The sequence below is a fragment of the Linepithema humile genome, chromosome 6, assembly GCF_040581485.1.
Source record: "Linepithema humile isolate Giens D197 chromosome 6, Lhum_UNIL_v1.0, whole genome shotgun sequence".
Lineage (NCBI taxonomy): Eukaryota > Metazoa > Arthropoda > Insecta > Hymenoptera > Formicidae > Linepithema > Linepithema humile.
In genome coordinates this window covers 13,169,481-13,196,516 of record NC_090133.1, presented here as the reverse complement: position 1 = coordinate 13,196,516, position 27,036 = coordinate 13,169,481, and the positions used below count along the sequence as shown (strand labels likewise).

Here is a 27,036-nt window from a genome sequence, read left to right as displayed (position 1 = left end):
AAAATATTATTTTGATAGAAAATACTATATCTTTAATAATGATGAAATCTTAAATGTTTTAGTTAATACAAAGTATTCGAAAAACATTAGTGATTACTGAGATATTTACTTTAATCAGTGTTCTCATAAATTCTTAAACATTAATTTTTGTTTTAAAAGAACACTTTTATACCATTAGAGACATTATAAGACATTATAAGACATTAGAGAGATTATACATCGATAACATATGTCGAGGTCAAGATCGTCCTGAACCTGACAAAATAATTCTAAATAACTATCAACATTAATCCATATTTACCGTATAACAGAACTGTAATTATTTACTTGTTATTATACTGTTTGTCTTGTTATTATACAGAATGCAGGTAATAGAGGACAAAAACGTAAAATTGAAGAAGTCACAGCAGACAATGAATCGGATGATGAGCAGTCACATGATGAGGTGCGACTTTGGGAAGACGGTTTTAAGGATCGGTACTATGAGTCTAAATTTGATGTGCCTCCCGATAATCTTGCATTTAGGTAATAACATAATTTAATTCTTTATAGTATTTATAAATCTTGTAATTAGAGCTTTTCAAACAGTGTATTGTTATTATTTAAAATAATTTTCTGTTTGACACGGAACTTGAAAGAAAGGCTGAATAAATACGTATGCAAAAACGTATAAAAACATGTGTAAAAATTAATTTGTATTTTTGAGCAAATTAACTGATTATATTTCAAATCATTAATTTTTCTTTTTTTTTTCTTTTAATTTGTAATTTTGCATTTTTTTAAATTTTTATTTTTGAAAACAGCTGTTGATTCTTCCTTTTCCCCTTCTCTCTCCTTTCCATCCTCCCTCTCCCCTTTCCATTCTTCCTCTCCCCTTTCCATCCTCCCTCTTTCTCCCACTCACCTTCACTCCCTGCTTTTTTTCTCCCTTCTCTCTCTCTTCTCTCTCTCTCTCTCTCTCTCTCTCTTTCTCTCTCTCTCTCTCTCTCTCTCTCTCTCTCTCTCTCTCTCTCTCTCTCTCTCCCTCTTTCTCCCTTCTTTCCCTCCCTCTCTTTCTCTCTCTCTCTCTCTCTCTCTCTCTCTCTCTCTCTCTCCTTCCCTCCCCCCTCTCTCTCTTTCTCTCTCTCCCCCCTCTCTCTCCCTTCTTCTTTCCCTCCCTCTCTTTTTCTCTCTCTCTCCCTCTTCCTCTCTCTCTCTCTCTCTCTCCCCCTCTCCCTCCTCTCTCCCCCTCTCTCCCTCCCTCCCTTCCTTTCCCTTCCTTTATCTTTCTTTCTTTCCCTTCTTTTTTACCCCTTTTTCCCTCCTCTCCCCCTATCTTCCTCTCTCCCTCTTTCCTCCCTTTCTCTCTCCCTCCTTCTCTCTCCCTTCTTCTTTCCCTCCCTCTCTTTTTCTCTCTCTTTCTTTCTCTCTCTCTCTCTCTCTCTCTCTCTCGTTTTCTAATAATATATTATTTGTTCAAAAAGTTGTAAAATTTTTAAAGAAATAAAGTATACAAGAAATGTGATTTAAAAGATAAAAATATAGAATTTATATAATTTACTTATTTAGATTTTAAAATTTACGTAATTTTTGATTACGTAATTTTGAAGAATATTTTTACAGTATGATGAACGATTAATTTAAAATATTATAACATAGTAATATACTTATAGAGTGTTTTATAATTTGATATAATATAATCCGAAAAGAAGATACATATATATATATATATATATATATATATATAAAATAAATTAACTATATATTATTAGAGAATATTGAGCAGCGCTTTGAACAGAATATACGTTTTTGGTCAACATTTGGCCATCTTTAGTAAAACTTATGTTGGCAAAAATACCAATAGAATGTCCAGAATATTAAGCATTCGAGGTTATAACATAAGAAGACTATAAAAAAAAACAAATAAAAACTTACACTAATAACAATATTATTACCTTAAATTAAAAATTGTATTGTGTTGAAAAGAGCTTATCTGTGAAATTGTGAATCTATGACGTGAAGAGTTAATAATCTTAGCAGTTTAATTGCTAATATTGACAGTTTGGCGGAAACTGGCTACTGTGAGAGGCGTTATAATACTATCAGTATTATATACTATAAGGCCCTGCGCACAATAGAGAAAATATTAGGAATAGGAATAAATATTAAAAATTAGAAAGAAGAATTTGGAATTATTTTACTTCAAACAAAGGAACAAAATGTATTAGTTGTTCCTAATTCTTAATTTTTAATTCATGATACGTTAATACATTTCATTTTCTTATTCTGAAATGAAATAATTCCAATGTTCTATTCCTAATATTTAATATTTGTTCCTATTCCTAATATTTTTTCTATTGTACACAGGGCCTAAGTGAGAGATGTTATAATATTCTATTGGTACTTATAATTATCAGTATAAGTTTCACTGAAGATGGTCAAATTCTGACCATCTTCAAAAATATCAAAACGTATATTTATTGTATAATTTTTTCATTTTATTATTTTTATTTGTAATAAGCAATAAAATCTAGCCCGGCTTGTTATTCTCTTATAATATATTGTTAATTTATTATTATAACGAGCCTAATATTCTTATTTATTAAAATAAACTATTCTTTATAGAATCGTTTACGAAAAAATCGACTCCAAACGTTGAAAAGTTATATATATATAATAATATTTTTATGCTTTTAAGCATATAGAAATTATCATTAACGGTTTTGTATTATTAAATTTATATTGTTTTTAATTTATCTCGACAGCAACTATTAAAACAATCTATTTAATTATAAATATAAAAGAATTCAGTAAGTTAGGTTACTTAAATTGCTGTAAAATCTTGTTTTTATTTATATGTTGATAATTACTATCAAGACGTAAGGTCTCATTAAATGTGAAGTTATAAAAAATTGCACAAATATTATTAGGTTCCTAATTTTTGAAGTTCTTTTGTTATAATTATAATATTATAACTACACATTAATGTGTAATAATAACAGATTTATTTCTACACAGAATTAAGTATTATTGAAATAGGATAATTTTTATATAAACATGTTTTATTTGATAAATATAAAGTAATTATATTTGATCCTTTATATGTAAATATTTCTTATACTTGTTTGTTTATAGAAATAATGTTGCTTTACAATATGTACGAGGCTTATGTTGGGTCTTACGATATTATTATCAAGGTTGTGCGTCATGGAGATGGTATTTTCCATATCATTATGCGCCGTTTGCAAGTGATTTCATTAATATCGGTGGTCTTTCTACAGAATTTGAAAAGGGCACTGTACCAGTAAGTATAATAAACATTTTGTAAAATGTACATGCACTTTATAAACAGTATACAGTTTTAAAATGTACTATAATCACTATAATTTAATATCATTTTTCTTGCAGTTTCGTCCGTTAGAGCAATTGATGGGTGTATTTCCCGCTGCTAGTTGTAAACATGTACCTGTACCATGGGCAAAGTTAATGTCTGATCCAGTACGTATATTTATATTGTAATCGGCAGAAGGGAAAAAAAGAATGATACTATTACGTTGGATTGTACCACATAAAATTGTTGATCTTCTATCTTATTTTTCGATCAAGTTAAAAATTGATCCTGATTAGTAAAGATGAAGTAAAGTATATTTCGGATAGTACTTCGGATACTATTGCAAAATTTTTATAATAGTATTGTTTTCTTCAATTTTTGTTGATTATAGATTTATTTTTGGTTATTATTATTTCTTTTTGTTATCTTTGACAAAAGAATATGAATGCTTTATCATGTGTATTTAAATTAAAACATTTTATGAAAATGAAATATATTATTTAATTTCTTTGTGAGAAAACTATTAATACTAATAATACTATACATATTTTGATTGAATAAAACTTTTTGTTTTTTTCTAAAATACAGCGTTTCTATTTTAATTAAATAGTGACAGTTTTATGTGGTACAATATACTATTTTTTACGATCGATTAAAAGGTGTAGCACTAACAACTACTGTTAAAGAAGCTGGTTGTCATCTTTGTGAAGAAAAACAATTTATCAAAAAATATTATATTTATTCTTTTGAATATTCTCTCCTATCAAATAATATCAAAAGCAAATATGAAAAGAACATTATAGTAATTGAATATATTTTAATACAATAAAATTTTTAAACATATAGTTATTATATACTATTAAATCAAGAGAAGTAACGCTAATGCTTCTAATAAATTTGCTTTTTAGACAATTTAATTAGAATAATCTTTTTTGCATAAAACCATAAACTGCGTTACTGCCGTAACTTCACGAAATCATTTTTCTTTTTTTTTTTTTTTTAATGCATTTTTTTAAATTTAATAATATTTATTTACAGAGATCTCAGATTATTGACTTTTATCCAGAAGATTTTAAAATTGACTTGAATGGAAAGAAATTTGCTTGGCAAGGTGTGGCTTTACTTCCATTCGTTGACGAAAAAAGATTATTCAAGGCTTTAGTGCCATATTACGATAGTTTGACAGAAGCAGAAAGTAAGTGATAAAATTATTTTTAAAATGAATATATATAGTGTGCTCACAAATTATCTTCAAAACTAGTGTTTATCTAAAGAAGTATATTAAAATTGTCCGACAGAGGGTATAATCTCTGAGTAACTTTGTTTTAGTGTATATCGCTTTTGAAATTAACTTTGATTTAATATATTTTTCATTAATTATTTATCTTGATAAAGATTACATAAATAGATTTATATGGGAAATATTGTACGCGCTTGCAGAGAGAAGGAGAGGAGAGGGTGGGGGTTAAACACTTTTTAAACAAAACTTACGAGTCTTATGTGTGAATTAATCTCTATTTCTATTTTTAGAAAAAAGGAACATTCGCGGTGACGACAGATTGTATGTTGGTACAGAAAACAGTGGCTATAGTTTTGTAAAGGGTTTATATACAAATCGCTTAGGATACAATAAGGAAATTGAAATAAGTGTAGATGGAATGCGAGGTACTGTACTTTTATCGGAAGATTGTGTGAGTGACGGGGGCACATTACCTTCACCTGTACGGGGTTTACCAGTTAGGAATAATAAAGTGTACTGGTTCGTATATTTCTGTACATGTATAGATTATATATATATATATATATATATATATATATATATATATATATATATATATATATAATTAGATTATATATATATAAATCTTTATAAATTAATATAGTTATGCTGCTCTGCATAAGTCTGTTGCTTAGAAAAGAAAAACAGTTTTTAAAATGTTTTTATGTGTTGAATTAGATTTCCAAAATTCTCAAGAAAAACGTATTACATTAGAAAACTGTAAATTTCCTTAAAATACTAAATACCCCTTTTTCAAGTAGATCTTATTCTTTAGTAGTTTATTTAAAATCCATTTATATATTTTATATAATTTTGAAAAAAGACAATTTTCTAATGGAAAAGAAGACAATTTTTTAATGTCCTTTTGCATAGACGGATTTTTTGATTTGTCATTTTATGCTTTATCTATATAAAATTTTGTGACTGTATTTGTCATGAGCTTATTAATTAAAAAAAAATTAGTATTTTAAGATGATGTAATACTTATTGAAAAATTTTCTTTTTTTATTATATTATTGTAAATATGATTAAAATCCTTATTTTTGCCATGTTTTTTATTAATTGATTTTTACAGATTTTTTAAAAATCTCAATATGATACATACTTGCTGAGATTGATTTCAGATTCAGCCCATAAAAAAATTATGAAAAACTATTTTTTCCAGACTATAAACAATATGTTCAAGTTTGTCTATCTAATGTCTATAGTGTTATCTAAATCTAGTGTTATGAAATAATTATAAATAATATCGTTATAAATATCTAATTGCTTTCTTTCTCAATTTTTAGTGTTAGTTACAAGGATCCTACATACAGCTGCAATCATATTTTTCTTGCTCGTAAATTAAAAGGAGCTAAGGAACCTCCGCGCGTCTTAAAACCGCAAGATTTTGAAGCTATGAATCGGAATAATGGGAACCAATGGAAGCCACAAATCGGTTTTGTTCGATCTACGCAATCTGCTTCGTTGGGACAGGCAGGACACAGAATGCTCGAGTAAGTTTCATTACTACAATTAGTAACAATATTTATGATACATTTCTTTGTATCTTAATGGTGTATCTTTTAATGTGTTATTCAGTACAGCAACTATTCTATTGGCGTCAAATTTTTAATAATTTAATAATATATCTTATACATGAAATATAAAACAATTTTCTATTTTGTAGTAATAATGTATATAATTTTTATTCTCACTTGGCATCTTTTTCTGATACCATATTTTTTATAGAATGTGATACAAATAGAATATACAACAGTTTTTTTAATAAATAAAATATATGACAGTTTTTTCTATAGATTCTTTTGTACGTGTATACACTGTATTAACAATCGCTTTTTTGTACCTTTTTTTAAATAGATAATTTTTTATAGATATGCCTTTTTTAAAAAACACGGAATTCTACAAGAAATTGTGTAACTTTTACTCATATCTCTTATCTAACTGTTGAATTGGTTTATTAATCTGTAATAACAAACTAATAGTTAGTAACAACAACTAATTAACTTAGTTAACAAAACTTCTAAAAAATAAATATCTTGTCCGTTCGTTAATTTATATCATATCGCTTTTTAACATATTGTTTGGCTTATTATTAATAATATTAAAAATTGTTATGGACTTACTCTGAAATGGATTCTCAATTACAAATGTTAGCTTTGTAAGTGCGCATTTTGTTGTGTAAATCTTTTTCATCTTTATATTTTGCTGTTCTGTCAGCTACTGAGTTCCCAAATCACACTAACTCACTTTATTTCTTCTTTCTTTGAAAGGATGAGAGTGGGAAGATATATGTAGGAAATTCGAATTTATTACAATTGTAGTCATAAGTTTAATACTGAAAGATAAGATTTATAGAGGAGTTCAGTGTATTTCTGAAGTCAATCTTTTATATGAGAGTTTATTATTTAATATTATTAGTTTGTTCTAGTCAAACTCATAGTTCGAGTTTGCTCTGTTGTTTCAAAATTATGCTGCTATAACCTTGGATACAGCAATGATATTTTATTAACAATACCTATGATAATTTTCCACTTGTGTGTAAGCGATTTTTATAAAAAGACAAAGTAAGACACTCAACAAGCAGAGCGGCATTGACCTCCTTTCTGAGAATCTTATTTCCCAGTACTAAACTTACAATTGTAATAAAATTGGATTTCTTTCTTACATTATCTTACATATACCTGCCCACTTTTCGTTCCAAGAAAGAAGAAATAAAATGGGATGATGTAATTTGCGGACAGTAATTGACAGGACACCTAAATACGAACACAAAATAAATTTACAGAATGAAACACGCACTCACACAAGGTTACTAATATTCGTAATTGAGAATCCATTTTGAGAGTAAATAACAATGTTTAATGTTGGCAATCAGATAAAATATTTAATTTTGTAGAAATTTTGCTAATGTTATTACAGATGAATAAGCTAATTTAACAGCTAGATTGATAAAGTCTGATTAGTCTGATTAATCTGATTTAGAATAGCTCGAAGAAAGGCTTTAAGAGTTTTGGGTCATAGTAAAATGTTTCTATTGTTTGATAATATGACAAAATTTACAGAATATTTTACTTTTATGTTACGTCTTAACTTACTTTTCATATTTCAGATTTGTCAAAACTGCGATTACCATCAGCAAAGACAGCATTTTATTTACTACACTTATTTATTTACTACTCTTTTAACATTTTTTTTTAAGGTTAAAAGCTTAATATGGTTATTTTATATAATATGTAAACCTGTCAAATTCACAGCGACGCTAACTCATACTTCTTAGTATCGTCGGCGCAGTCTAATAATCTGATTGCTTATAAAAAACTGTTAAATTCATATGCGTGGCTAGCTGACATTTCTCAGCGTCGCCAGCGCAACTGGATTATTATAATTTTGGATTATTATAATTTTATAAAGCACGTAGAGTAAAACATATATTTTATAATATAATTTGAGTATGCATAATCAATTGAGCCTGTTTTCAAATCGATCGGCGCAGGTGTTATTGAAATTCGATAATCTCGGTTTTTATCGCCTCGCAGTTTCGTGTGTATATATATATACATATATATGGATATAGTCCATATATATATATATATATATATATATATATGGACATACATATGGATGGATGGATGGATGGATATATACATACATGGTCACTATTTTGCGAATTGCGCGTGATTGGCGATGAACTTGGCTCGAGACACGACCGTATCTCTTGATAGTGAAGGAAATATAAAAGAAATGTAAAAAAGTTAGTTAAGAATTAATTTCTTTTTCTTTGAAGATGTTTAATCTCCATTATACATAATCTAAAACGGTAGTCCATATTATTGAAATGGTTCACGCTCTGAAATGAAATTTATGAATAAAGAAAAAATTTACATGTTATTAATCAACAGAGAATATCTCTGAAATATGTGCTCAATACACAGAATATTTGTTCGCAATGATTTTCTCATCAAAATCATCTACTTGTACTTTTTCAAATATTCTAAAACTATTCAAATATCTGAAAACTTTTATTGCAAGTTAAACATAATAGAGTAAATACTTATTCTATTCAGCATTAAATGCTTCTTTAATTTTCGTAAAAGAATGTTGGATGATTTATATAAAAAACAAAAAGCCATCTCTTCATAGCTTAGCATATAAAAAAATTATAAAAAAAGTAATTATTATCTCGTGTATTCTTGAAACTATGCAATTTTTGTTTAAAACATTTTTCCGTACAGTAGTTTATAAGTAATTCAAGGTGATGATTTCAAGTACCTGATCCTATATGATGTGATTTACAACAATATGAAATAAATTTTAAGATACATTTTATTTTCTTAAATCTAAGAAAATGCTTACGAAAGTGTGTTAATGAACATCATAGGGATGTGACAAAGATTTTTCCAAAATTGTTATTTCTTTTTATTAAATAATATAAAATATATATGTAAAAATTTTTTAAAAATTATTATAAAAGCTAAGCAAATATTCAGTTAATTTATCTTTACAGAGTATTTAATTTATATAAAATATAATTATTCATATAATGTACAATTATTAATGCAAATGTTAAAAACGATAAAGTATTTTTAACAAACAAAATTTATATTTACAGACATCACACAAACCACAGTAGACCGCCAATCTATGCGAATATTCCGCCACCGATGAATTTATATCAACAATTTCATGGTGAGTTATTTTATTTTTATACGCATGCATCTTGTGTTAAGAGTCGGTAATACATCTATTAAGCATGTAAAATTGCGATTAAAGAGATGAGAATACCGAAAAATATACTGAACTTATATTTACACAAGTAATTTTGTTGATATACACTGTGAATTGCACTCTTAATTTTCATTGATCTTTGAAAACTCGAAGATATTTATTATCCAATTGCGAATATATTTTTAACAAATTTGTAGCCATAACACTTCAATTATGACTATAGCTAGAAACTATATTTTAATTATATAGTTTTTGAAAGACTAAAGATACTACTAATACTCGCTTTTTCATTCGAAATTGAAAATTGCACGCAACATTTTTATTTCATTTTTGTACTATTAACATAAAAATTAGAAAAAGAATTTAACTAGAGAATACGCTCGATTGACGAATCAAAATTAGAGGAGTCAAACTGTGTTAATTTTTAACACAAATATCGATTAACAGATGCTAAAGTGTTATACGCAGTTCTGAATCACGCACGAATAATTTGTTATGTATAATGTGCCCAACCTAAAAATGTTCAGTAAACATGAATCTAATGAATGTTAAGAAGTATATGCTGTCCAGTATTAGATTCTTTACATATCATTAGATAAAATTGCCGTTTTTCTAGTTTCAAATAAAAAGCATACAGTACAATATATCATAAGACTGACGTAACACTTGACAGTCTCATAATGTGTTACGCGTCCCTGCTTGTCCGCTATACCGGACTTGTGAGCAAACTATTTTCCTTTATAACTCAAAAACTAACCTTTGGACAAAATTTTGCTAAAGGAAAAACCGTCTTAGAAATCGTTTAAGAATGTGACATTTTGAAGGACATCAGATTGTTTTGAATCACCCTGTATATTAATTTATTTGACCTATCTGGTGACTCACAATCAGAAATTAAAAGGAAATAATTTACAGATTAATAATATATTGTTGAAACTTTTGAATAGGTTTATGATACATAAGACGTATTTACACTGATAATGAAATGAAATACGGTGCGAGGATGGAAGAAATTAAATTAGAGGATTGAAGAATCATCGCGTGATAATTATCCTAACAAAAGTGTTTCACAATTATATATAGTCAGTAGATCAACTTTTTTTTCTAATTAACAATAAGACTAATTTTTATTTATTTATTCCATTAATAAATATAATACCGAAACTAGAAGAGTAAAAATTAAAGCACGTACAGAATTCTCCAGATTCTGCGGCGTCAAATAAAAGCTACTTAAAAAATTTCAGAATTTTGTGTTTAATTACAATTTAATGCAGTAATTTTAATGAGTGATATTTAAAAATTCAATATTCTAATAATATTTAAAAACCTGTCTAAAATAACAACCAATTAAAATACTTAAATTGAATTTTGATAAAAATAATATAGAATTAAAAACATTCACTATTAAATGAGCACATTAACGTATACAAGAACCAGAGTTAGTAGAATATACGCTGATAATGCGAAGATTCACGAGGTGACTATTGCGGAAATCATTTAAAAAGAAACGCGTTAGTACCTCATGGGTGACATGGAAATCTGAGAACTCACTTATTTATTAGATAGTGTCGCTCTTAATGCTCGGTGGCGCTGGGCCTAGCTACTATGGTGCACGCAAGAGAAAAGTGAGCATTAACTACGAAAATCGCCTTACATTAGATGTACAATTAATTCTGAGCACTGATCTAATCAATGCATCATGCATTGGTTTTGCTTTGAAATGTTTGAAAAAAGATGTACAATCATGTACAATCTTGTACAATCATGAATGATCCTAATGTAATGCAAAACACCGTATTTTATATAAGACCACATTCCGCAAAGATTGATGAATTTGAGGATTTTCTCTAGAACTTAGACAATTTTAACCTTCAGAAATGAGTTCAGTGGGTGTTAAAACGTAAAAGAATATAGATTTTGAAGGTTTTGAAATACTCGTTTTTAAATACTAAGTTAAGGGTTTCAAATCCTTTAAACATTCGAAGAAATACACATATAAAAAATGTGTTTCTTACTTTGCATTATTCTACATGTCCAAAACTCATGAAAATCAGAAGAAACTTTAAATTTTTTTTTAAGATATTATTGCTAAATAATAGCTGCAGTACTTGAGATGATCATATTTGACACTAGAAATGTAATGGACATGCAATATCTCGGAAACAAATATCTCAAAATATGAAACTTAAGACAATCTCCTGAAAAGTCATAATTTTAAAATTTTATATAACTTTTCAGGAATGTCCTATGTATCAAATTTTAAGATTATAATAATGTAACTTATGGTTCTTCGAAAACAAATAATAATAAAAAAGGTTATAAGAATCAAAAGCGCGGATGATGAAGCGCAAAAGATATTATAATAATGTGATTTTTTCGTATATTTTAATTTGTAATATCTATAGCGCTTCAGTATATATATGCAATGTACTTTTGGTTTTTATATCCTTTTTCGTTATTCTTTCAAGATTATAACTTTCGCGCGGGACATTATCCTATGCATCAAATTGGGAATATCTTATTTTTTACTTTTAATTTCCACTTTATTTTCTCTTCTAAATAAAAAAAGAAAATTTTTAAGAAATATTTAGTAATCATTATTTCATCTTCTTTATCTCTATGTCCTCTGCAATCAAAGGATAAGGAAGGCATGACATGTTGCTTTGCGTTGCTTTTGTAATATAAAAGTGGGTGGCGGTGAGCCATTGCTAGATGAACAAATGATGAATCGGTTAGTCAGGGGTGGTATTGACTGATGCAAAAGGCTCGGAAGCTAGCAGGGTTGGGGTGATTGGGAGGAGGAGTGAGGGAGGCGGGGCGTAAAGCCGAGGGGCCCTTAACCCTGGATTAGCTTCGAGGGTAGTTCGTCACGTAGAGCGTGACTCCGGCCGTTTTGTTGTTTGGCACGTCGAAGCAGCGACGGTTCCCTGGTTTTCGCCCAATTATAAAACAAACGCGACGCACTCCGTAATTATCCAATTAGTACATGCCTACCTCGTACCCCCCCTTGTAGATCACGTTCTCGGTCTCCTTCTCATCTCCCCCCTTCTTTCACATTTTCGTTGTGTTTTTTTTGATGTATTTGTTCGTAGCATAGAAGCTGTTTTATATTAGAATGTGTGCAAAAATGATAGAAAATAAACTGATAACTTGAGAAAAATTGATTTATAATAAGTTTTTTTATCGAGCTGTTAGGATGTCTCATTTAATATAAAGATCTAAAATATTTTAAAATTGGATGGAAATATAAATAAATGTTTCAAACAAAAGTTGTGTGTAAGATTTGTAGGAGAATAAAAAAAAATATTATCGATTTCACTCTAAGTTGCTCTCTGAATATCACCTTTTATCTTTTATATAAAAACCTTTATTTTTTATTTTATATTTTTATATGCTGATGTCGAGATGTTTTCAAAATGATGAGTATTTTAACGTTAAAAATGATCTCTTTTTCGTTTAAAACTTTCTATGTATTTTGCATTTTATTTTGATATTTTTTTATATCAAATATGAAGTATCTTGGCATTAACTTTCTAATAGCCTCATTTTAATATTTTTATGCGTGGAATAACAAAAGAAATCCATACATAAAAGAAAACAAAAAAAAAACGATAAATTTTTTTTTGCATTTTGTAAATATACGCTCTACAAAATTACAAATGCAAAAATTAATATAACCAAGAGTAACTCTTCTTTTTTCTTCTTCAGCTTTATGTAAAATATATTTTTCTATCTGTATAACAATTCTGAGACATTTCAGATGTTTATTTAAAATAGGACACGCTGTATATTTTCCAGTCTTTATTTATATCTGGGACAAGAAATTTTTATGAAAAGATATTGAGAAAGACACATAGCAGTGGCACTATTTTTACTTTGAATGAATAAAAGCAATAGTACTTGCTCTATTTTATTTACGTACTTAACTACTAATTTTTTTTTAAATTTGTAATTTTTTTGGTTTTTTGTAATTATGTATTATATTCTATTTATAATATTATACATTGTGTTTTTTTTATACATAATACTTTACTCTTGTATTTTTTGTTACGTCTCCATTCTAACAACCGACTGTCTACTCATGAACATAAAAACAAAGCCTTATATGAAGCTCGTTGGATGTGTGTGATTGATTTACAGAGGGGAGTAAATGCCACGCACAGACAAAAGCGAGCTCTCAAGAGAGTAAGTGTTGAAGATATGCAATGGTCTTTCCGTGAAAAATGTTAGAGAACATAACTATTATGATAATGTTTTGACTATCGATAAGTTACGTTATTGTAACATTAGCGTAATAATTATGTGAATATTTATCACATTGTCAACCATTAAGATAGCAACAATGAACAACAAATTAAACTTTGAGTAATCTATTTCAAATCAATATTTTTGACAATTGATATATATAAGTTGGTTAAATGAATGGAATTACTAATATTACTAATATGGAATTATATAATATTAAAATAAACAATCTATCATTATATTTGAACAACAAATGCTACATATTTCTATTATTGTTAAAAGAATATTCTTGTAGAAACACAGAAATGCGAGCAGAAGCGTAGATTGAAAATAAGAAACATAAAAGTAGATAAAAATAATAAAATTAATATAGCAAGAACGGATCTCCAATCGTGCACTCCGATCGGCACGATATGTTGGAGCATGTACAGAGAAAATTTTATATTAAAAATTACTGTAATGTGGCAGTAGCTGCAGACCATCAAGGAATTATAAATTTAAATGTTATAGCCATTATAAAAAATACATTTGTTCAAATTGCAAAAATTTAGAAGAGTATTATATTGGATGAGGGCAAAAATTTTGATGGGTTTCGCGATAGATATCATACTTGATGCAGTTTTATGCCGAACGCTGATAAATATGTTGATATGTTCATACTGTTGGAAAGATTACAATCGCTCAATGTTATTAATATTCTGGTATATCAAAACTGAGCGCGATAAGGATGTCAGTTGTGTAATATCATCAATACAATCTTATATTGGAAAATATAGACTTATTATATACATATATAATTCTATGCGTTCTTAAAAAGTTATTACAATGCATCAGAATTTTGAGAAATGCAAAGAAAAATATGCCAAAAATAGTGATTTTTATATGAACAATGCTCTTTGAAAAAATTTTTTGCATGAATTTATAGAAAATTTCTCTTTTGCTCTCTCTTTCTTTTTCTCTCGACGACGACGACAACGATGACGACGACGACAAAAATATGTATAATTTTACAGATCAGTGTTATTATATCACTATTACTAATTGCTATGTACTGTTGCTATGTTCCTCAAATCTATCTTTATGCGAGGAGTTTTGCGACACGATAGGTGTATAGGTACACTCACGGTGTGTATTATTTAATTCTTGCATAACTAAGGATGTGGTGAGGCAGCGAGATGACACAGGCGGACAAGTAAACAAGTAAATAAATTTCCGCCAGGTAAAAATAAAACTTGGGAGGAGAAATTATAACTTTGTCCATCTCTGTGTCCAAATGACAGGTGCAGGGTACTCTCGTTAGACAAATTAAGCAATCTTCTTGGTCTCGGTATTGTCGGGTCTGCCGGTGTTGTATCTCTCTTTGTCTATTTTCATCTCCATCTACCGTTTTCTCTCCCTCTACACACGTGCGCGCACGGTCGTTCGGCCGAGACAGGTTTCAAGTGGACTGCAAACACTCATGTAGCAGCAGCAGTAGCAGCAACAACAGCAGCAGCAATAGCGGCAGCGGAGACTCGATTCGTGTAGAAATCAGGCATAAGACGAGTCTCCGGATTTATAAAGCTACTGCTAAGAGACTGCTGATACGGTTCGTTTCGAACCAGCAAAGTTCTCTAAATTTTAATTTTTTTTATATATACTTTCTGTCTTTCTTTTACTTTTTTTCAAGTCTCGATAAAATAGGAAGTGATAGAAAAAAAAACTTACATTATAAGGATTGCGAAATTAATAAAAGAAATGTTTTAATACTTAATATTGCATCACCATCACCAGTATTGGTGAGTAGCAATGTCTCGAAAAATCATAACTTTGAAATTTGAAACAAAAAATAAACTTGGGGAAAGTCAGAATTTCAAAAGTCAGTATACATAAACAATATCTCGAAATCTTGAAATTTGTATAACTTTTCGAGATATTATTGTTTATGTTAAATTTCGGAATTATAATCGGGGACGGGCATTGTTCTACGCACCGAATATATCTCTGAAATATTTAAGGCTTTAAAAACCGTTTAGCTGAGAAAAAGAATTTATGCCCCATTTTGACCCATGAAATGTTGGATAGAGTTGCTGCTTAATATTTTATTGATGATTGCTTAAACGAAAATATAATCAGATTTTTGCAATAATAATCAGTAATTTTACATAAGAGACGTAAAACTTGTTTTTAGACAGCATTTCTCTTTTTTGCTGTTCTTTAACTTTAACGTTAATTTTGAATTAATTATAACAGCACATCTTTCAGTGCTAACTTACTGGAAAACAGCTATACGCGTATAGCATTCTAAAAGAAAAAAAAAAGAAAGGCGCAAAATAAAGAAAGATAGGGCAAAGATGCGCATCTTTTCTTCTACCCGGTTCTTCTTTAACCATTCATTCACTGTGCGGTCTATTCACGGTACGTTTACCTGCGCATCATAAGATCTCTATTAAGGACGGGTTCCATTCACCTACGCGTGCAATGACGAACTTATCCCTCGGATCTTGGCAGGTAGTCAATGTCTACGGTTCTTTTTTGACTCTCTCTTCGAGACGGGATGATGAGAGGTACATATGATAATCCTTGACGCCAAAGGCAGCAGAAATTTAATCACCATTGACTCGGTTTTTTAGCGAGTTGTGTCTTACGAGAATAGACGCATTTCTCGACTACTAATCGCATAATTGTGCGATATCATGGGCAATAAAATTGGGAGGAAAAGACATTGATCAAAGACATTGTAAAAAGGAAATATTTCTTAACTTGCATAAAACTCAATATCTAAATATTTCTGAAGTCATTGATATCAATTTGAAGATCTGAAGTCAAAATTACAAGATTTAAAGTAAAACGAATTCAATATTACAGACAAAGAGTAGAGTTAATTTTTGCATCTATTGTACATATATCACTCAAAAAAATATTTCGCTGATGTAGTTAGATTTCTAGATATCGCAACAAGAATGTATCGCTATTTTTCGTATCTGTGAAAACATTGTTTGTCATATATAGAATTTATAGCAGTAATGTTCTAGCAATAGCTTCTGAAAAATTTAGGTACCATTGCTAAATGTTATTCATTGCATGATCTAACACGTGATTGATCTTATATAGATAGGCGCTTTAGAGAAACTTTCTTTTTTAAGTTCACAAACAATACAGATATATATTCTGTTTCTGTCATCTAAACTGATTAAGTAATTACATATGCAATATCACAACAGTTGCTAATCATTTATCTGTTTTAGTTAATTTTTTACACCTAGAAAATTTTAGCTATTATTGCAAGATCATTTTTTTGAGTGATGTATATTGATCTGTGCTAAATTTGGTATCTATAGGTGACAGATTATTGAGGTGGCGGACTATAAATTTGAGATCAAAATTACAAATTTTAAAGTCAATTTACAATCAGCGATTCCAAAATTGTATAAATATTGACTTGTACACAATTCGAAAAAATTCTACCTATACATAATACTCATATTTTGTGGCAAAAATTATACATTTATTAAACATAGATATATTATATTATTTCTTACAGCAAAATCCGAGATTTATAAAAATTATTTTACTTTTCTTGAAAAATTCATGAAATTATATAAACTTTTTACACATAATTTGTTTCTTCCGGTAAAAATATTTTATTTATACTTTATTACATACACAAAAGTTACAAAGAGATATTTTATCTATTTTTTGTATCGAAAATTAGTTGCACTAAGATTAACTTAGACTGCATCGAAACAAAGAGTATCTCGCAAATCGCAAATATCAATGACATTGATATCAGGCGCGATGTAAATTAGTTGATAAATGATAATATCGACCTGCTTCATCGGCATAGGACATAAGGCATGAAGCTTGTTTTTTTTTTGTGGTATGGAGATGATGGGCGTCACCGGCAGCGTCGCGGCTAATTTCCTCGGTATTGAGCTGCATTGTGTTCTAAATCGGCCTTTCCCCCCTGGCAAACTCACTCACCGAAACCACGCATCAGGAACGCGTACCCCTCTGTGAATTCGTCAGAATTCATTGAGAGAGCAGGGTCAGTTATTTTGTTTGCGTGGTAGTTATGTCTGTGAATAGCTGTAATAGACTCTAAACTTATTCCGTTTTTTCACTAATTTCTTTTTCGTGAACAAATTATGTTATTTGAGCAAGAATAAAATTATTTATATTTTTGTAAAGAAAAAAAGATCAACTGGAAATTAATCAAAATAACCTGTGATTCGAAAATGCACCTTATGAGAATAATGGGGGAAAGCCTGTATAATTAAAGTTCTTGACGTATAATATTAAACATAACGTAATGTGTAATTAAATACATATCGACTAATAATAATTTGAAAAATCTCTTATCTTAGAAGTTAATTTGGTCTAAAGCACAAAAAAATAAACTATTTTCCAGAATTTTTTGAAAGAAAAGGAACATATTATATAGTTTCATTGTTTTGAAATTTTACACACATATTTAAAAAATTTTTCTGAATTCGTAAAAATCTAAAATATTTTTCTTGCTTTTTAATTTTAAATGTAACTTTTTTTGTCTAAAACAAAATAAAAAATTTTAATTATGAGTGTAATAACTCGCACAGCAATGAAGAAAAAAATTGAAAATTGTTACACTTTTAAAAAACATCAATTTCTTATGAAAAATTTTAATGTCTGCGAAATTAGCAACGTTGCCACACAAATGGAATCAATACCAAAATTTAGTGCTATTTAAATGTTTAATAGCTTAAGTGTTGGTAGGCTTTTCAAATTTTAGTACAAATTTGACATGAGTTTGTTATTGTAAAAAGAGAATTTCTTATAAAGTTAAAATTCATTATGATGTATAAAATCAAATAATAAATACACAGGAATTTAGTGATTTCAGAAATGTTTAAAGTTTTGAATGCAGATATAATCTGTCTGCACATCGCAGCTTATAAATACTGTATCATAGCTTTGTTTAAAAAAAAAAAAAATCTTTTAGAAACTTATTTTTAAGACCTTAAAAACATTTAAAAAATTTAAACATTTTAAAAATGTAGAAAAAATTGATTTTTTTTTAAGTTTTACATGGAAATGTTCTCTTAAGATTTATAATTCCTCAACTGTGTATCATAAGTTATGAAATCAGAAGCGAGAACTTGTAATATAAGCTGAGCTAATAATCTTAATAGTTCCACACTTTTTAGTATTTGTTTATAACTTAATATATTTTAATAACGTTGTGTATATATTTTATTACTCATATTTACAATTGTTAGTATCTTGTATGTTAAGGTAGTCATAACTACACAGTAAACAAATTTATTTTAAAGGTCTAAAATATATAACGCCGGAATAGTTTTTTTTCTGAAAGAACGATAGAAAAGAGTTGATATTGGTAAAACGCATTTTTTATCTAAACGGACAAACTATTATAGATTGGTTTAACAGTGAGCATAGAGAGCGAAGAGTGAGTGAGCGACTCAGAGTGTTGAGAGGGATCCGCTCTCTCGTGAAGACTCTACCCGGTAGACAGTCTCACTAATTACGCTGTGCCTCATTAGCTTGAAAGCGCCGCTGTCACTTAAGAATACGTACGACTACTTCTATTTGAACTTCATCGAAGATGACATTATTTTTTTATTTAAGAGTGCGAGTGTCACAATGCAGGGAAGAGCCAACATTTGTAATTTTGCTGTAATTCGTAAATTCTGTAAATTTGCTGTGATTCGAAACAGATAAAAATATCATTCCGCAAAGGTTTATTAAACTAAAAATTTCTTATTTTGAGAGAAGTAATTTTGGAAATCAAGTTGTGCGTTGAAAAATCACTTATTTATTAGACCGCCTTCACTCAATCTTGCGTGTAAACTGCAGATGAACACAGTTTATTAAAGCAATTTATGTGTAAAATAATTTCGATAAAACTAAAAATAATTATGATTAGTTTTTGTGTTTGGAAAAATTTAAAATAATTATAATGGAAATATCAGAACTTTACTTGAAGTAAAACATCGATTTTAAAATTATAAGTATAGAAAACTAACTTAACTATTTTCTATTTAATTGTTTTATTTATTTGAAATAACAATTTATATTATTAGTATGTACAAGATATTAAACAATTATTTATATTTAATAGCTAAATAAATATAAAAATTTGATAATTTGAATAAATATATAAATAAAAAAATTTGTTATTTTTTTGTTTATTTTTATTTTTATTAAATTAATAGCATTGGTTAATATCAAAACTTCAACATAACTATATCCGAAGTGTAGTTAATTTTATCGCACTGCAAAATATTTTATGAAGTGATCTCAAATTATCTATAATATTTATGGAATTAAAAATTAATTGATTACATAAATGTATACTGATAAAATATTACCAATAAAATATGTTTATTTTTTAAATATTTAAGTTTCTGATATAAACTTAGTCGTAATCTTTATGTTATGTTGATAAAATTGAAACGTTTATTTATTATTTTTTAGTTAAAATATCTGTTTCATTGGTTTAGGAACACAGTGGTGTTCGAAAAACCTTACTAGTATAATATACGTACTGTATAATATTCGAACCTAACTCAATTGATCTTTAGTGTGGTCGCTTTGATTATCAATTCTTTGCTTCATTGAACCCCACGTCCAGCTGAAAAGACTATCCTTGCCTTTTTTCCTCCCCTGACACGTCCAATTCTCGATAAGCATGAAATTCTATTAAGTAGAGCATCCCAATATCGGTGCGTGATTTCGGTTTGTGTGTCGTGAAGGGTCAATGCAATTTCTAGTGGCTAATCGAAAATTGAAGGTCTTTCGTATTAGTGGAACAAGGGCACGTTTAAAAACTTATTTAAAATAAATTCTACATGAAAATTTCACAATTAGTACTTTTCAGTTATTTAACTTGAAATTATTATTCAATCATGAAATGTTATTGCATGAGTGTATTTCAGATTTTATATTTTTAACTTAAACAATAACGAAGATTTTTAAATTTTACAACAAACAAATTTTAAACCGCTTTTGTCTATATTTTTAATATAAAATTTTAATAAGAATTGAAAATGAGGTAAATTATTAAAATTTCATGTCGTAATTGCGTACAATTTCAAAAATTAAAATCATTAATGTATAAGGAAATGGCTCATGTGATGTGGATCAAATTGCTACAAGTTGAAGGGCATCACGAGCGGTCGCTGGATGTTGGTGCGAGGATTGTTAATATTTTTCATACAGAAAAGCCACTCGTACCCTGATATTTTTCTCTCAATCTTCCTTCTTTCTAGAAACTTCCTTTCTTTCCTTCATTTCGTACATTTAGATTCTCGAAAATGAGATCAATGTATGTAATATTCGTACACTTTAATATCTCGAATCCGAGATCGTGTACACTTTAATAATGTCTCTAGTAGACAGAAATCAATTTTCTGTGAAAAATATTAACAATCCTCGCACTAACATCCAGCGATTGCTCGTGATGCCTTTCAATTTGTAGTAATTCAAAAATTAACTAGAATGCCGAAACTTATAAAGCATTCTTAGTTTTTCATTTTTTCGACTCTGACTGCTCTTAAAGATGTTTAGTACCTATTTTTGAAATATTAGGAATTTAACAAAAATTTTACAGATTCTTACATATGTTCGGAGACTTATGACAAAATCCGGAGTCGATTCACTGAAGCAATCAAAAGTTATAAGGATTTTAATTTGCAATGAATTTACCCGTGACTTTATGGAAAACGTGTAACCGTGTTGATTTAAGTGGCTAAAATGCATAGAAAAAATTTGAAAAAGTGTATCTTAGATATAAAAGAAATATTTGATCAAATAATTTTTACCAAGTATTGAATGGTTCAAAAGATATTGAATATAATTTGATAAAATTTGTCTATTATTAAGGATGTTTAGTACCTATTTTTGAAATATTAGGAAATATTAGGAATTTAACAAAAATTTTACAGATTGTTTTTATATATGTTTGGAGACTTATGACAAAATCCGGAGTCAATTCACTGAAGCAATCAAAAGTTGTAAGGATTTTTATTTGCAACGAATTTACCCGTGACTTTATGGAAAACGTGTAATCGTGTTGATTTAAGTGGCTAAAATGGATAGAAAAAAATTTTTTTTTGTTGAAGAAGTTTTTTTTCATACACTTTTTTGGTCCCTATTTTTCCTTTCTATCGATAAAAACCTACTTTTGGCATTGTGGATAAACACAACTAATCTTTATCCGCACGTCAAGCATAATTCAGAAAATTCGAAAATTCTCAGAAAAAAAACAACAGAAATTCAAAAGTACACTTTTGCACTCTACTTATGAATAAATGATAAGATTCTGTGCAATCTTTATTACTCAAACTATATGAGAAGAGCATATATTCGTCAAAATCAAATTTCAGCAACTTTTTGTTACGATTGTACGTACAAAACATCCTTAATGGTTCAGAGAAAAATTGCACAAATTAAAATTACATTTATATACAGGGTGTTCTGCGCAAGATGATCTCTCGTGTACAGGTAGAGCGGGTTAAACCGAGTAGCAAAGTCCTCTACTTTTTGCGATTTTTGCAATAATTAATGAGAAATTAATTAAAGAAGATCAGCCAATTCACGCTTAATTTTCGTACACTTTATGTATCTCAATCAGAGATCGGTGTACAATTTAACGTTTCAATGTAGACGAATAAGTTTCTATATGAAAAATAATAAAATTTTCGCACCAACATCCGCGATGGCTCGATGTGCTCCAATATTATATTATATTTGATAGTTATCATACGAGCCTTTCCTTTGTATGTATATAGAGAAACATTTGTCTATATAACGTAGGATTTATTTTTATCTTTATATTACAGTTTAAACATTAAAAATTGTTTTCAGCAAAATTTATTGCATTTTTCGAGGAAAAGAAAAGAAGTTGAGAATAAAAGTTGTAGAATTCGAAAGAAGTTGTAAAATGGTAATGTTGGTTTTGATCTTTTCAGTAGCATAAAGACCATTTAAATTTTATTTAAATAGTATCTTAAATATTTTTGCATATTTTTGTAGCTACCGATAGCTTTTTGAAATAATATGATTCAATGTTCTTTCGTTAAGAACTATTTTTGACATAAAATATAAAATATATCATAAACTATTTTTTTTTAATGATTTTTAAATATTTTTATACATAGAATGATGAGAGAAACTGATTGGTAATATTAATTTTTGTGTTTTGCAATTTTTAAAAAGTTTCAATGCATCTACAAAATGCAATAGAATGCAATAGAATTTTTTAAAATAACTTTTTTATGTTTTTTAACATAAATTGATTTTTCTCGTTATTTCAAGTATAAAAATATTAAAATATGATTTTTGAAAATTGAATGCTTCACGAAATATTTTATATTTTATGTCGAGAAATATTTCATGATAAAATATAAAATATTTGGAAAAGTTTTTAACAAAAAAATATTTTATATATAATAAATTATATTATTTTGAAAACATTGCGTGGTATCAACTATAAAAATATACAAAAAAAAATTTAGAATTTATATTTTACAAAATTAAAATGACCTTAAGGTCACTTAACACCATTAGGGTCAATTAATGGTTCAACAAAATTACATCATTATCTTTGGACATTTCGACAACTTCTATTTTTATTTTTCTGTTTAACAAGAAATTGTCTATTAAAGTCAAAATGAATTACCCGTGCATATATATTATATGCACTATGTATACACTATACTACATGTGTTTTATATAAAAACGTTTCTATTTTGGCAAATCTGTATAATTTTGCATTTCTTGATTCAATTGACTTTCGATTTTACTTACATAACGATTGATGTCGTGTCGTTTCGAATTAGATCTTCATGATCTAATTCGAAACAAATACTAATTGGTTGACTATTCACCAGAATTTATTGAAAAAAAACTGCCTTATAGTTTGAGGGGTTGATATTCATGTTTGGTTCAATCGATTTATATGAATGAACCTTCCTTTCGCTTCTTAATTCGTATAAAGCGAAATAAAGGTAAATGATCCGTATATCCGAGAGACTATGAAAAGACAACCCCGCTTGGGATCAAGCGGTACACCTGTTCCGCGCCCTCTAATTTCCTTCTCTTTATTCTCTCGCGACCCTCGCTTCTTTGCGATGCCTGAAGCTTCGGAGCAGGATGAACGTTACGATACTACAATTGATGAAGAATTGCATTAAAGCATTGATCATTTTTTTTATATTTAATCTTATTGCATAATCTAGGAAATTTTTTAATTTTGAACTGATTATTTGATAAATGATAGTTTATCATTTCTTTTTCAAATAACAGAAGACTGAAAAAGTCATTGCATGTGACGATTTTATATCAGCAATTTTTTTTATAAGGAACATAATCATTGAGAAAGCAAATTCATTATTCTTATGTTTCTGAAGGAAGAAAATGTTTAGTACCGTTGAATGTTTTAGATTATTTTGAAATTGGTAATACAACAAAAAAGACAATTGTTGCTTTGTATGATTAAATTTGAAACATTTTGGGAATTTTGAAATATTTTTACTATAATGCATATATAATGTATTGCAGCAGAAGCAAAACAGAATTGTCAATGTGAGGCATGTGTTGCTGTAGAAGAAAGTTATATCTAGAAATTTGTTTAATTGTTACAACAATATTGTTACAACACTTTGTCATAAACAATGTGCTTATATTTGAAAAAAATAATAGTATCTAGATCTATATTTATACGACTTTTTTCATCTTTAAGATGAGCCATTAACTTCAATTATATCAGTATTATCTCAGTTTACAAAGTGTTACACGGTCAGGGACGGATTTCGGTTTCTGCCGCTCCTAGGCTGAATCAAATTTGCCGCCCCTTAATGACAGTGGAGCAAGGGGAAATTTTTTTATTAATTAAATAAGAAATAGATAATAAAATAGGAAACAGGTATCTTATATATAGGATTCTTCGAATAATAATAAATAACACATTCTCTCTCGCGCGCGCGCGTTTCCAGTTTTTCTCCTCCAATTCTCAACCGATTTTGTTGACATTTTTTCTATGATATTTAATGTTACCCCGAGCATATAAAGCCAGAAATGTAAAGAACGTAAAAAAATGTTTAATATTAAAAAAACTTAAAGAAAAAATTTCAGCAAAATCGGTTGAGAATTGGAGGAGAAAAACGGGAAATAAATTTCGCCGAAAACGCCGGAAAAAATAGCACTTTATACACTCTTTAACAGTAATGATCACAAACATATTTATATTATGACTCTTTTGATGAAAATCAGAATGTATTTTGAATATAAATCGAGTGTTAATAAATTTTTTTTTAATTCAAAAATTAAAAATTTGCCGTCCCCTAAAATCTGCCGCCCTAGGCTATAGCCTATCTAGCCTAATGGGAAATTCGCCCCTGTACACGGTAAATGTATGGTATACTTTTTCATTTTGCACGATTTAATTGCATGGTATCTTCTACAAGAATTTGTTATATGGATACGCGTTATAACGCTGAGTATTCCACGTTCCGATTTTTAGTGATTATTTTATGTCTATTAGTATCTTTAAATAAAAGACTTAACCAAGATCAGAGCAGTCACGGTTACAATATTACAGGTAAATGTTATAATATTTAATAGTTTGTTATTTTAATAATTCAGAAGAATTAATATATATATTATATATTATATTATATATATATATATCCACAAAAATATACATTAGGCTTTAGAGACTAAAAAATCAACTTTTTAGTTTTTAACAATTAACAATAAGATGTGAGAGAGAGAGAGAGAGAGAGAGAGAGAAAGAGAGAGAGAGGGGGGAGAGGGAGGGAGGAAGGGAGGGAGGGGGGGGGAGGGAGGGGGGGAGGGAGGGAGGGAGGGAGGGAGGGAGGGAGGGAGGGAGAGAGAGAGAGAGAGAGAGAGAGAGAGAGAGAGAGAGAGAGAGAGAGAGAGAGAGAGAGAGAGAGAGAGAGAGAGAGAGAGAGAGAGAGAGAGAGAGAGAGAGAGAGAGAGAGAGAGAGAGAGAGAGAGAGAGAGAGAGAGAGAGAGAGAGAGAGAGAGAGAGAGAGAGAGAGAGAGAGAGAGAGAGGGAGGGAGGGAGGGAGGGAGGGAGGGAGGGAGGGAGGGAGGGAGGGAGGGAGGGAGGGAGGGAGGGAGGGAGGGAGGGAGGGAGGGAGGGAGGGAGGGAGGGAGGGAGGGAGGGAGGGAGGGAGGGAGGGAGGGAGGGAGGGAGGGAGGGAGGGAGGGAGGGAGGGAGGGAGGGAGGGAGGGAGGGAGGGAGGGAGGGAGGGAGGGAGGGAGGGAGGGAGGGAGGGAGGGAGGGAGGGAGGGAGGGAGGGAGGGAGGGAGGGAGGGAGGGAGGGAGGGAGGGAGGGAGGGAGGGAGGGAGGGAGGGAGGGAGGGAGGGAGGGAGAGAGAGAGAGAGAGAGAGAGAGAGAGAGAGAGAGAGAGAGAGAGAGAGAGAGAGAGAGAGAGAGAGAGAGAGAGAGAGAGAGAGAGAGAGAGAGAGAGAGAGAGAGAGAGAGAGAGAGAGAGAGAGAGAGAGAGAGAGAGAGAGAGAGAGAGAGAGAGAGAGAGAGAGAGAGAGAGAGAGAGAGAGAGAGAGAGAGAGAGAGAGAGAGAGAGAGAGAGAGAGAGAGAGAGAGAGAGAGAGAGAGAGAGAGAGAGAGAGAGAGAGAGAGAGAGAGAGAGAGAGAGAGAGAGAGAGAGAGAGAGAGAGAGAGAGAGAGAGAGAGAGAGAGAGAGAGAGAGAGAGAGAGAGAGAGAGAGAGAGAGAGAGAGAGAGAGAGAGAGAGAGAGAGAGAGAGAGAGAGAGAGAGAGAGAGAGAGAGAGAGAGAGAGAGAGAGAGAGAGAGAGAGAGAGAGAGAGAGAGAGAGAGAGAGAGAGAGAGAGAGAGAGAGAGAGAGAGAGAGAGAGAGAGAGAGAGAGAGAGAGAGAGAGAGAGAGAGAGAGAGAGAGAGAGAGAGAGAGAGAGAGAGAGAGAGAGAGAGAGAGAGAGAGAGAGAGAGAGAGAGAGAGAGAGAGAGGGGGGGGGGGGGGGGGGGGAGACGATTAAGAACAAGTATAATCAGATATGAGATATAATAAAATAATTGTTATTCATTTATTTGTTTAATTTTTGTTTTGCAGCTTAGTATGGATTCTGGTTAAACCATTGTCACATACATATAAACACAAATATAAACTTAAACTTTATATTTTTGTCATTTTGTAACATTACATACATCCGTAACCCTTTGCATTCGAGTTTCAACATTTCCTCCCACCAATAATCCCACTTGATAATTATAAACATAATTTGTCATGAAAAATTTACGATTACCTTTTTGCTGAAAAAATGAAACACTACATTTTATCATTTACACATGAATTTATTTTGCAAAATTTATCAAATTTTACATTTTATAGGTTTTTGAAGTGTGTGTGATACTTTTTGAAATAATTGCTGGGATGAACCCTGGCCTTTCTTCGACAAGTGTCACAAAAATAACTCGTCCGCTTTCT

At 29.8% G+C, this 27,036-nt stretch overlaps 1 protein-coding gene across 3 annotated transcripts in view; it reads left to right on the top strand.

Moving 5' to 3' along the window:
• The window catches only part of Rat1 (5'-3' exoribonuclease 2 Rat1), an 84,909-nt gene that overhangs the window by 7,916 nt on the left and 49,957 nt on the right, over positions 1 to 27,036 (top strand). For 2 of the 3 annotated variants that reach the window (XM_012376708.2, XM_012376709.2), the window contains exons 9-15: positions 362 to 525; positions 3,115 to 3,283; positions 3,388 to 3,477; positions 4,349 to 4,505; positions 4,841 to 5,069; positions 5,879 to 6,085; positions 9,202 to 9,278. In XM_012376708.2, coding sequence (XP_012232131.1) covers positions 362 to 525; positions 3,115 to 3,283; positions 3,388 to 3,477; positions 4,349 to 4,505; positions 4,841 to 5,069; positions 5,879 to 6,085; positions 9,202 to 9,278 — 1,093 coding nt within the window. Of the gene's footprint in view, positions 1 to 361; positions 526 to 3,114; positions 3,284 to 3,387; positions 3,478 to 4,348; positions 4,506 to 4,840; positions 5,070 to 5,878; positions 6,086 to 7,701; positions 8,057 to 9,201; positions 9,279 to 27,036 lie in introns of those variants that run through there. The other variant, XM_067358301.1, reaches the window with a different exon arrangement.